The 13,044-nt window shown below is 44.5% G+C and overlaps 1 protein-coding gene across 1 annotated transcript in view; it reads left to right on the top strand.

Moving 5' to 3' along the window:
* LOC140369454 (disintegrin and metalloproteinase domain-containing protein 12-like) overlaps nucleotides 1-13,044 on the top strand; it is a 153,168-nt gene that overhangs the window by 94,934 nt on the left and 45,190 nt on the right. Inside the window, exon 10 of the mRNA XM_072456802.1 lies at nucleotides 4,786-4,934. Coding sequence (XP_072312903.1) covers nucleotides 4,786-4,934 — 149 coding nt within the window. The remainder of the gene's footprint in view (nucleotides 1-4,785; nucleotides 4,935-13,044) is intronic.

Here is a 13,044-nt window from a genome sequence, read left to right as displayed (position 1 = left end):
TCTTTTAAAGGTTATACGGTCAGGTACTCGCCGTGTACACAATATACTTTTATCCTTTCCGTCCCGGACTCGCTGTTTGTCCAGGGCCGTGTTTTCCTCCCGTTAAACCTTCATGACCGCTCCCCTGACCGCTCCCCTGACCGCTCCCCTGACCGCTCCCCTGAGCGCTCCCCTGACCGCTCCCCTGAGCGCTCCCCTGAGCGCTCCCCTGAGCGCTCCCCTGACCGCTCCCATGACCGCTCCCATGACCGCTCCCATGACCGCTCCTATGACCGCTCCTATGACCGCTCCTATGACCGCTCTCGACAGCCTCCGCCCAGACGCTAAAGCAATCACGACCGATCCGCTGCCGTTTCGGGCGAATCGCGGCATCTTCATTCTCACAGAGCACCTTTGAACTCAGCACGTCCACCCGTCCCCTCCGTCCACTCGTCCCACCCGTCCACCCGTCCCCCCCACACCCCCGGGTCCCATTGTTATTTTATTTTTTTCTAAACGCATTCCTTTTCTCCAAAGCGTCTGGAGACTGGCTTTACCCTCGACGAGCTTAAGTTAATTACTGTGGGGCGGTAATAAACACTAACGACCTACACTGTCTTAAAGCCCATTTCCAAACGTGGAAGGAGAAAGTGTAATAGAGTGTAGTGAGAAAGTATAAATCTGTTGTTCCCAGCTTCACAAACCCTTTGGCACATCGCTCGTATTGAATTTGAATAACGTGTACTTTAACTTTAACCTTATTGAATTCAAATGTTCCGTTTGTTCAGCTTTAGATGAGCTGCTTTGCTTTAGTTTAGGACATTGCAGTTGTAACGGGGGTGGACCACCAAAGCCCGGCCAATCAGCTCTCATCCCTGGCTCTTTCTAACAACTTTATGATCTATGAGATGTTTTATGGTTTAGTGGATTTTTGCTTTTTCATGGACTGAGGGGAAAACATAAGAAAAACGTTGAGTAATTCAACTTTAATATTGTGTTTTTTGAGGTTAGAAAAGTACAAAAGATTGAGTCGTTTGATATATTTTATAATGATGATAAGTCAGAATAAATGACAAACTGTAAAGAATCTAAACATCGATGGTGATGCAGAAGATGCTCGTGTGTTTTTATGAATGGGTTGAGAAGTCGGTTTTACGTTTTTTTGGTTTGTTACCGATTTTGCTTTTCCAAATATGAAACCAAATTTATATTAGATATTTTATAGTCTATAAAAGTTACAGGTCAGATCTGCGGAGAGGCGAGCACACTCATACGAATGCATGTTTTTCATTTGTTTGGTTTTGATGGAGACGAGCAGATGGCAAAGATTAAATGATCCTGAATTATTATTAAACGATATACCGTATTTTCCAGACTATAAGTCGCACCTTTTTTCATAGTTTTGGCCGGGGTGCGACTTATACTTATATTTATACTTATACTATGGAGCGACTTATATGTGATGTTATTTGTTATTTTCACACTTGTAACTGCATTTCATACTCCAGTGCGACTTATGTATGTTTTTTTCTTCTTTATTATGCATTTTTTGGCTGGTGCGACTTATACTCCGGAAAATACACCATTTCCCCCCAAACTTCACTTTACAGTATCTTATATTTGACTTTGCCGTGGCAGCATCAGATAATCCCAACTGCTCAATGACACCTATAATAGCCATGTCTCCTTCTCCCCCCGTCTTGCCTCGTCAGCATATTCTTCCAAATTTCACTTCCAGGAAAGGTCAAGCCATCCCACCTTCACATTCCTGGACAAAAGTTATATCGTGCTTGATATTCTAAATGATACCCTTTTTTTTTTTTGGTATTCGCTCATTTCTTGCCGACCGCAGCTGGACGCGCTCGGGCTTCATCAGCTTATTACGGTATGGGAGGTATTACGGGAAGTGTGGCCGTAGTTTTTTGTATAAATCTCGGTTGGGTGTCGGTAAGTGCTGACAGTCGGTTTGAATAGGCCCCGGTAGAGCATTTTATCAGTCCGTTCCGCCGCCGCTGAATAATGTAAGTGACAGGAGCGGCTCTCGCGCGATAGGCCGCCGTCTGCGGACAGGACCGAACGCGGCGCGCTGCTGTTTTATTCATGCGCGCGACGATCACAGACTTCCTATCATGACGGGAGACAAGCCGGGGAAAAGTCATGCCGTGCACCTTTAAATCATTTTATTTTTGACATATATATTATTTAGTGAGACGGTGAAGAGCTCGTTTCGGCCCTGACGTAGTCTCGGTTTGATCCTGTTCTAGTTCTTCTTTCATCTTGGTCTAGTCCTGGTTTAGTTTCAGTTTTAGCCCCGTGATATGACACATTATGACTGCGTGTTAATCGACCCGACGGCAGCATGTGGAGGTAGAACAGAAGAGGCCCCAGGATTGACCCTTGCGGCACACACCGCTTGACCCGGTCTCGTCAAAACACTTCCTGTCCTTTAGATAGGACTTAAACCAATGTAGGGCAGTAGCAGTACAGCCCACACAGTCCTTTAGTCTCTGTAAAAGGATTCTAAAGGATATTACAGTCAAATTTAGTCAACTGTAATATGTAATTTTAATCTATTTAACCTTTATTTAACCAGGAGAGACCCAGTGAGATTAAACAATAGGTAAAAACTACTCTTGATCAAGCCTATCTCAAGACCAACAGATGGGTCCACACTTTGCCCCAGACAATTTCCCTACGGGGCTCAATAAAGTGTACCTTACTTACCGTATTTTCCGGAGTATAAGTCGCACTGGAGTATAAGTCGCATCAGCCAAAAAATGCATAATAAAGAACAAAAAAACATATATAAGTCGCACTGGAGTATAAGTCGCACCAGCCAAAAAATGCATAATAAAGACCAAAAAAAACATATATAAGTCGCACTGGAGTATAAGTTGCACCAGCCAAAAAATGCATAATAGAGAAGAAAAAAACATATATAAGTCGCACTGGAGTATAAGTCGCACCAGCCAAAAAATGCATAATAGAGAAGAAAAAAAACATATACAGGTCGCACTGGAGTATAAGTCGCACCAGCCAAAAAATGCATAATAGAGAAGAAAAAAACATATAAGTCGCACTGGAGTATAAGTCGCACCAGCCAAAAAATGCATAACAGAGAAGAAAAAAAACATATACAGGTCGCACTGGAGTATAAGTCGCACCAGCCAAAAAATGCATAATAGAGAAGAAAAAAAAACATATACAGGTCACACTGGAGTATGAAATGCGGTTGCAAGTCTGAAAATAACAAATAATATCATATACAAGTCGCTCCGGAGTATAAGCATTTAAGGCTAAATATAAGTCGCACCCCGGCCAAAACTATGAAAAAGGTGCGATTTATAGTCCGGAAAATACGCTATCTTTATTGTACGTGTCTTTAACTCCTTTACGTCATCCTCTTCTTAGACAGAAGCAGTGTTTTGATGCTTGAGAAGTATATATATATATTTATTTTATTTACATTTTTTGCCATATTGTCCGCCCCAACTTCCAGCCCGTCCATCGCTAACGCATCGCTAACGCATCGCTAACGCATCGCTAACCTCATTCACGTCGTTTTACCCCTTTCCTTCCCTTTCATTACACAACACACCGACAACTCCCTGCGACTTTAACCCCCGGCGTCCACCTCTCGCCACATGTGCTTCGTGTGCGGCGCGTGGACCTCCTCCGAACGCCAATGCGGCGTGTTTATCTCCTTGCTTGTCTCCGTGCGATCGCTCTTAACCCCTTTGCGTCGCTAATCTGTCAATTCAAAGCGTTTTGCCTCTGGTTTTTTTCTCGCTCCGAGCTGGTTCACATCTGGCCCCGTCCCCCGCTCTCACTTCACCGCCAAGGTTCAAGGCATTGTCTGATAAGCACAAATCCCATGTTTGCTCAATCCGAAACGTTGCGCAATTAAATCCACATGTGGCTCCTCCCGGGGGCCCGTCAGGAACACGTCGGACGGAATTGCGTTTCATAATTTCTCGTAAAAAAAACCCTCCGAGAACGTCGTCCCTGATAGAAATGTCTGTTTTTAATTACTTTTCTGTCGAGGTGTAACTGGGCAAATCCCAGGGAATGTATTTGTTTTGCTTCAGAAATAACAAATGGGATGAAGTAATGTAATTGGAAACATATTTTAATTCGAGCGGAAGGAAGCGTTATGACTCGAGCGACGAGATTTTTCAGATAAACCGTGACCTTTTGTGTCGCTTGTTTGTTGCTTTAAAGGTCCCGTGGTGAAACGTCTCAGCTCGGCTAACGCAAAATAGCGTCTTTAAATTATTTTTTGGCATTTACGCTTTATTAGACAAGACAGTATAGTATAAATAAGCATAATCTCAGTGGAAAGCACCAAATAATATACTTTTTTTTTTTTTTTAGTACATTAAATTCTCACAAAAACCTCGGATTTTTTGAAATGTTTGTATTTATGAGTTTTTATTCACAGAAAGGGTGTTCAATTCTCAGTGTTGCCACCGTAAAGTCTGGACACGCCCCCGTCTTGTGCCGTGAAAGCCAAATCCCGATCGTTACGACGCAGTGGCTTTGCGGTTAGAGTGCACACCCTCAAACGCAAAGGTTTTTAAGTGAAATCCCAGCTCCAGCCAATCCCTTCTCTCGTTGACTCATGGGTTCCAGAGTGATGAAAATATAGCTCAGTTTCCGCAGCAATTCAAACCAAACCATTCCGTCTCTTGAATGGGAAATGCTCTCGGTCGGTTCCGTTTTTGACGCCGTTTACCGCACGTTATCGCTAAAAAAAGCCTTGGCATATCGTCTTTGAAATGTGGTTTTCTCGCTGCTCTCCCTCAGGACCACTCGGACAATCCGCTGGGAGCCGCCGTCACGCTGGCCCACGAGCTCGGACACAACTTCGGCATGAACCACGACACCCCGGAGCGCGGCTGCGGGTGCCGGGTGACCGCGGACCGAGGCGGGTGCATCATGACGCCCTCTACTGGGTAAGTCCATGAACACACTGTTTTAGTCGTATTTCTAATGTGTCGGCGGTGAAAATGCTCCGGTTTTCAGAATAAAACTAAGATAAGATAAGATATTCCTTTATTGTCCCACATGGGGAAATTTCATTGTTGCAACGCAGGAAGATACAGAGGAAAATAACAGATCACTTATAGGAAGTCTGAAAAACACTCTCAGTAGAAGATCTCTTATAAACAAAACCTCCCATTTCCCAACAAGGCATGGAGGGGAAAATAATAAAGATAAATAAATAATAAATAAATACCATTGCATGTGATCACGACAGTAATTGCACATGAATATGTTTCACGACGGCACATGGATTGCACATGAATTTCACAGTAATTGCACATATGGCAGAATTGCACATGGTTAGGTCAGTATTGCACATGGTTAGGTCAGCATTGCACATGGTTAGGTCAGAATTGCACATGGTTAGGTCAGTATTGCACATGGTTCAGTCAGTATTGCACATGGTTAGGTCAGTATTGCACATGGTTAGGTCAGAATTGCACATGGTTAGGTCAGTATTGCACATGGTTAGGTCAGCATTGCACATGGTTAGGTCAGTATTGCACATGGTTCAGTCAGTATTGCACATGGTTAGGTCAGTATTGCACATGGTTAGGTCAGTATTGCACATGGTTAGGTCAGTATTGCACATGGTTAGGTTAGGTCAGAATTGCACATGGTTAGGTCAGTATTGCACATGGTTAGGTTAGGTCAGAATTGCACATGGTTAGGTCAGTATTGCACATGGTTAGGTCAGAATTGCACATGGTTAGGTCAGTATTGCACATGGTTAGGTCAGCATTGCACATGGTTAGGTCAGTATTGCACATGGTTAGGTCAGTATTACACATGGTTAGGTCAGTATTGCACATGGTTAGGTCAGAATTGCACATGGTTAGGTCAGTATTGCACATGGTTAGGTCAGTATTGCACATGGTTAGGTAAGAATTGCACATGGTTAGGTCAGTATTGCACATGGTTAGGTCAGTATTGCACATGGTTAGGTCAGAATTGCACATGGTTAGGTCAGTATTACACATGGTTAGGTCAGTATTGCACATGGTTAGGTCAGTATTGCACATGGTTAGGTCAGTATTGCACATTGTTAGATCAGTATTGCACATGGTTAGGTCAGCATTGCACATGGTTAGGTCAGTATTGCACATGGTTAGGTCAGTATTGCACATGGTTAGGTCAGAATTGCACATGGTTAGGTCAGAATTGCACATGGTTAGGTCAGTATTGCACATGGTTAGGTCAGTATTGCACATGGTTAGGTCAGTGTTGCACATGGTTAGGTCAGTATTGCACATGGTTAGGTCAGTATTGCACATGGTTAGGTCAGAATTGCACATGGTTAGGTCAGTATTGCACATGGTTAGGTCAGTATTGCACATGGTTAGGTCAGTATTGCACATGGTTAGGTCAGTATCGCACATGGTTAGGTCAGTATTGCACATGGTTAAGTCAGTATTGCACATGGTTTGGTCAGTATTGCACATGGTTCAGTCAGTATTGCACATGGTTAGGTCAGTATTGCACATGGTTAGGTCAGTATTGCACATGGTTAGGTCAGAATTGCACATGGTCAGGTCAGTATTGCACATGGTTAGGTCAGTATTGTACATGGTTAGGTCAGAATTGTACATGGTCAGGTCAGTATTGCACATGGTTAGGTCAGTATTGCACATGGTTAGGTCAGTATTGCACATGGTTAGGTCAGTATTGCACATGGTTAGGTCAGTATTGCACATGGTTAGGTCAGAATTGCACATGGTTAGGTCAGTATTACACATGGTTAGGTCAGAATTGCACATGGTTAGGTCAGTATTGCACATGGTTAGGTCAGAATTGCACATGGTCAGGTCAGTATTGCACATGGTTAGGTCAGTATTGCACATGGTTAGGTCAGTATTGGACATGGTTAGGTCAGTATTGCACATGGTTAGGTCGGAATTGCACATGGTCAGGTCAGTATTGCACATGGTTAGGTCAGTATTGCACATGGTTAGGTCAGAATTGCACATGGTCAGGTCAGTATTGCACATAGTTAGGTCAGTATTGCACATGGTTAGGTCAGTATTGCACATAGTTAGGTCAGTATTGCACATAGTTAGGTCAGTATTGCACATGGTTAGGTCAGTATTGCACATGGTTAGGTCAGTATTGCACATGGTTAGGTCAGTATTGCATATGGTTAGGTCAGTATTGCACATGGTGAACCAGGCCCAAAGCGGGACCAGACCAGACCTTTCAGGCAATAACTGCAGAATGACTAGAACTGCAGAAGACCCTTTGCTCCGTAAAGACTGAGCACGGTTTACTCCCTTTTCCTCTAATGCGGCTTGTATTTCATCCGATTGTCATCTGTTCTTATCTCTTTTATTGCAGATGTTGTAAAGACTTCCTCCCTTTACAGACTCTTGTGTTTTATGACAGATTTCATTCATTTAGCCTGTTTCCTAACCAAGTTGCTCATGCTGTATTGGTCATTTGTTTCCGTACCATCGAATATACTACGTCTTATAATAGCGTCTGTTCCTTTATTTCTGTCTCTTGGATCTAAAGCGTAAACCAGGACTCAAACTGGAATAAACCAGGACTAAAGCGGGACTAAGACGGAACTATAGGAGCTTTAAAATGAGTATTAACCAGTGCCGATCGAGGATAAACCAGCACTAAACCAACACAAAGGCAAGACAAAGACAGAACTATAACGTGGAGGGATGTTTCAGATTTTAGTGCAAAGAAACAGATACAATATTAAAATAAAATCTGATTAAAAAACAAAAGCAAAATAAACAAAAACAGGCTGAGTCACTCGGGGGATGTAGAGAAAATATTAAAAAACATAATTATTATTGAATCAACGGAAAAGTAAAAAAATTGTTCAAATTGTCTTCCGGGGCTCTCTCTCTTGGTCTGTGGTGGTCTGTGGTGGTCTGTGGTGGACTGTGGTGGTCTGTGGTGGACTGTGGTGGACTGTGGTGGACTGTGGTGGTCTGTGGTGGTCTGTGGTGGTTTATGGTGGTCTGTGGTGGTATGTGGTGGTCTGTGGTGGACTGTGGTGGTCTGTGGTGGACTGTGGTGGACTGTGGTGGTCTGTGGTGGTCTGTGGTGGTTTATGGTGGTCTGTGGTGGTATGTGGTGGTCTGTGGTGGTCAGTGGTGGTCTGTGGTGGACTGTGGTGGACTGTGGTGGTCTGTGGTGGTCTGTGGTGGTCTAAGGTGGTCTGTGGTGGTATGTGGTGGTCTGTGGTGGACTGTGGTGGTCTGTGGTGGTCTGTGGTGGACTGTGGTGGACTGTGGTGGACTGTGGTGGTCTGTGGTGGACTGTGGTGGACTGTGGTGGTCTGTGGTGGTCTGTGGTGGTCTGTGGTGGTCTGTGGTGGACTGTGGTGGACTGTGGTGGTCTGTGGTGGACTGTGGTGGACTGTGGTGGTCTGTGGTGGTCTGTGGTGGTTTATGGTGGTCTGTGGTGGTATGTGGTGGTCTGTGGTGGTCAGTGGTGGTCTGTGGTGGACTGTGGTGGACTGTGGTGGTCTGTGGTGGTCTGTGGTGGTCTAAGGTGGTCTGTGGTGGTATGTGGTGGTCTGTGGTGGTCAGTGGTGGTCTGTGGTGGACTGTGGTGGACTGTGGTGGACTGTGGTGGTCTGTGGTGGTCTGTGGTGGACTGTGGTGGACTGTGGTGGTCTGTGGTGGTCTGTGGTGGTCTGTGGTGGTCAGTGGTGGTCAGTGGTGGTCTGTGGTGGACTGTGGTGGACTGTGGTGGTCTGTGGTGGACTGTGGTGGTCTGTGGTGGTCTGTGGTGGTTTATGGTGGTCTGTGGTGGTATGTGGTGGTCTGTGGTGGTCAGTGGTGGTCAGTGGTGGTCTGTGGTGGACTGTGGTGGACTGTGGTGGTCTGTGGTGGTCTAAGGTGGTCTGTGGTGGTCTGTGGTGGACTGTGGTGGTATGTGGTGGTCTGTGGTGGTCAGTGGTGGTCTGTGGTGGACTGTGGTGGACTGTGGTGGTCTGTGGTGGTCTGTGGTGGTTTATGGTGGTCTGTGGTGGTCTGTGGTGGTCTAAGGTGGTCTGTGGTGGTATGTGGTGGTCTGTGGTGGTCAGTGGTGGTCTGTGGTGGACTGTGGTGGACTGTGGTGGTCTGTGGTGGTCTGTGGTGGTCTAAGGTGGTCTGTGGTGGTCTAAGGTGGTCTGAAACGGGCAGAGGTTGAAAGAATAAAAGAAAAAATGGATGATTATGATTTGTCACCATCTACTGTTGCCTCACGTAGTTATGATGCTGATAAAACGTTGCTAGGATCTACAATAAGAAGTAAGATGCTCGACGACGCGTCTCAACGTGAAACTGCGACGTGCGCGCTAATAAACAACATGGCCCCTGGGTAAAGCTGTCGGGAGCGGCGCTGGAGGACTCAGCTCCACATCTTTGGCAGGACCGTCTCAGCCGGAGGCTCAAACCGGAGCCCAGAGGAAACTGTACTTCTTCCTCTGCATAGTCATTATTTTATGCATAGAAAATATCATAAGTTGTACAAGTATAAAACGCCTTTCATGACACCTAAAGTTCTTCACGGTGGATTCTTCATTCAGCCCGACTATTGTAGCCACAGCTGCCCATGGACGGCCCAGACTGATGCCATCTAATTAATTTTTCTTTATTTTTTCAAATTTTTCTGTTTTTTTTTTTACTATGGGCCATTGTATACATAAATGAACCGTAAACAAACAGACTGATTTTTGCTCATTTCCATCTTCAGTTATATATTGTATAGGAACATTTGAGCTTTAATACTTGCATATGTGCACAGACACTAACCCTCGCCTGGGCCGGTCGCCATGCATTCTCTGACAGACGATATATTGCCTCTGAAATATCTCAATGAACAATATTATTGAGCGTGGGGTTTTATATGGCTGAGGAAATGAAATAAATACATTTTAAATAATCTAGTCAAATCGAAAAAATGATCAGAGCAACAATTTAAAAATGTGAAAATTCACCAGCCTCACTAATAAACCAGGTCCAGACAATGTCCAGAACTTCACAAGGTCAGTTTTGTATTTACTATAAAAACATATTTTATTGTATATCTGATACAAAATAATAATAGTTTGTAATTGAATTAAATTTAAATATTGTACTGCATTTTTTAAATTTGAGCTTGATTTGAGCTAAAATAAAGTGGTCATGTGCTGTGGAGACGTGATGGTTTGGGTTCTGAAGCCGAACACGCATTTATCGAGTCTCAACGATCACTCCGGAGTATAAGTCGCACCAGCCAAAAAATGCATAATACAGAAGAAAAAAACATGAATAATTTGCATTTTTTGGGGGGAAATGTATTTGATAAAATCCAAGACCAAGAACAGACATTTCATCTGTAAATACAGTTTAAAATAATAACAGATGAGAGAACATGGTGAATAGGTGTACGTATGCTAACGCTAACACCTTCAGCTACATGACGTATGCTAACGCTAACAACTTCAGCTACATGACGTATGCTAACGCTAACACCTTCAGCTACATGACGTATGCTAACGCTAACACCTTCAGCTACATGACGTATGCTAACGCTAACACCTTCAGCTACATGACGTATGCTAACGCTAACACCTTCAGCTACATGAGGTATGCTAACGCTAACACCTTCAGCTACATGACCTATGCTAACGCTAACACCTTCAGCTACATGACGTATGCTAACGCTAACACCTTCAGCTACATGAGGCACAGACAGAACTGTGGTAAGTGTCTGGTATGTTAACGTAACATATGAACAGTTATTCAGATAACTATAGCATAAAGAACATGCTAACAAGTTTAGCAAAGCATCAGTTTTACCCCAAATCACTAAATCCACTGAATTCTTCTTCCTCTGTGTCACTTCTAAACAACTCCACAAACTCCAGAGGAAGAGGAAGTGCAGATTCTTCTTCTGCGTCGCTCAGAGCCTAGAGCGCCCTCTTGTGGTCGTCAGTGTGAAAATAACAAATAATATCACATATAAGTCGCTCTGGAGTATAAGTCGCACCCCGGCCAAAACTATGAAAAAAGGTGGGACTTATAATATGGAAAATACGGTAGAGATAATCGTGATTTTCTCCGCTGCGCCGCCAAACGACTTTATCGAACTGTTTCATGATATTTCTGTCACTTTAAGCCCTGCCACCTCGTAACGGTCGTATATTGAGCGAGGACGTCCCGTTTAAACGTTATTGGTTTGGTTTGGCCCGCGCTGCAGTGCTTTGTGGGAGATTTCATCCTCTCTTTTCACTCTTTTCCTTCTCTGTTTTGGTTGGACATGCTCCACGCACAAAAAAAGCCAAAAAAATACATTCGAGACACTGTCGAGAGCCAGATTTCTTTATTTTAAGACGTTTTATGATTGGTTGAGGGCATCCCCGGTCACCGTCTGAGCCAAGAACAGTAACTCTGTGAGAAAATGGACGAGAAAAGTGGAAATAAAAGGGCTTTTCCTGAACATTCTGCGAGCGCGTGATATCTTAAGACTCACTTAGCGCTCTGACATGCATTTTTAATCACGGAAAATCTCTTTGCTGCTTCGAATAAATACTTAACCGCCTCCATAATACCGTTTATAAGTACTTAGCACGTATAGCGTCGAGGAATCGAAACGCCGACGTACATTTTCAATAAGTTTTATGTGGAAAAAAATAACGTTTTCGAGTGACGTTTACAGATTTATCATATGAATCTCGTCCACTTCGCGTTTCCCGTCGTGGTGAAATGTTCCGCAGTTCTGCATTAAATATATCCATGTACGGGAACGCCGCCAGGACAAGTTACGAGCCGGATTTGTGGAGATTTGCGACTCCGCTTAAGCTAAGTTTTTTTATCTTCTTTTTTTTGCCATAAAAACACCTACAATGCCATAAATACTGTGGAACCTTTTCGTGTGATTCCATCTCCACGGAAACAAGTGGTAGAGCCGACCCTCCACTTTTGAGAGCATATTGTGTAAAACTGTTTTTCATTTATTTTTGTCTCATGTGGATAAACTTAACAATTTAACAGATATTAGCCATAAACCTGGTGTCTTAAGATCCTGCTCCCAAACTTATCTCAAGTTCAGGAGCAGGACCACGCCCCTTTCACGCCCCTTCCTGCAGCTACACTATTCAAACATTCGAACATCCAGGTCACACACATCTGCGTTCGTGACTTCGTGCCCCTCCCTCTGACCCTCCTCTAATCATTATTCTAATTTATCTCCTAGACGGGGGTATCGAGGCCCGGGAGCATTCAGCCCTCATCGCCAGAAGCCCCAAAACGGCATAAATTTCTGCACATTTGTGTCGTTCATGTTTCTCGTACGTCAATAAACACTTTGCGTCGCAGTCTAGGTCGTGGCCCGACCCATCGAGCGACACAAAGCGCTCCTTTTCGTCTTTTTGGGAGCGTCCGTGTTTAATCCGCGCGCGCAACGGACGAGCTAATCCGCTAATCCCCCGCGCGCGCCTCATTATTGCCACATATTTTCCTCTTTTCGGTTCAATTCCGGAGGAGGAAATGTACAAATCTGTGCGGTTTAGGAGCTGCGGGGCCTTTCCAACGCGCCTCGGACCACATTTCCCAGGAGGCCGTGCGGCGTTTGACCACACACGCTCGGAACTGGCTCGCACTGTGTCAGGCTGAAGCTACAGTCGTTTCCATGGACGCGAGGCTCCGGTTCAGTGTTGTTGTGTTTCTCTCTCTCTTCCTCCGTCTCACTTCTCTCTCTCTCTCTCCCTCTCAGTTTTTCGTTTCTCTCTTTCAGCCTTCCCCCTCTCTTTTCCCTCTCGCTTTCTCTTTCTTTTTCTGTGTCTCCCCTTCTCTCCCTGTTTCACCCTCTCTTTCTGTCTCTCCTCTCCCTTTCTATCTTTCCATTTCTCTCTCTCTCTGCATCTCCCTCTCTCTTTTCTCTCTCTCCCTTCTCGCTTTCTGTCTCCCTTTCTTTTTCTCTGTCTCCCCCTCTCTCTCTGTTTCACCCTCTCTTTCTGTCTCTCCTCTCTCTTTCCCTTTCTCTCTCTCTCTGCATCTCCCTCTCTCTTTACCCTCTCACTCCTTGTCCCTT

This window comes from Eucyclogobius newberryi, unplaced genomic scaffold, assembly GCF_026437365.1.
Source record: "Eucyclogobius newberryi isolate DKJ021-1_F unplaced genomic scaffold, fEucNew1.0.hap1 SCAF_20, whole genome shotgun sequence".
Lineage (NCBI taxonomy): Eukaryota > Metazoa > Chordata > Actinopteri > Gobiiformes > Gobiidae > Eucyclogobius > Eucyclogobius newberryi.
The sequence above is the reverse complement of the archived record's forward strand: the minus strand, read 5'-3'. Positions and strand labels throughout refer to the sequence as shown.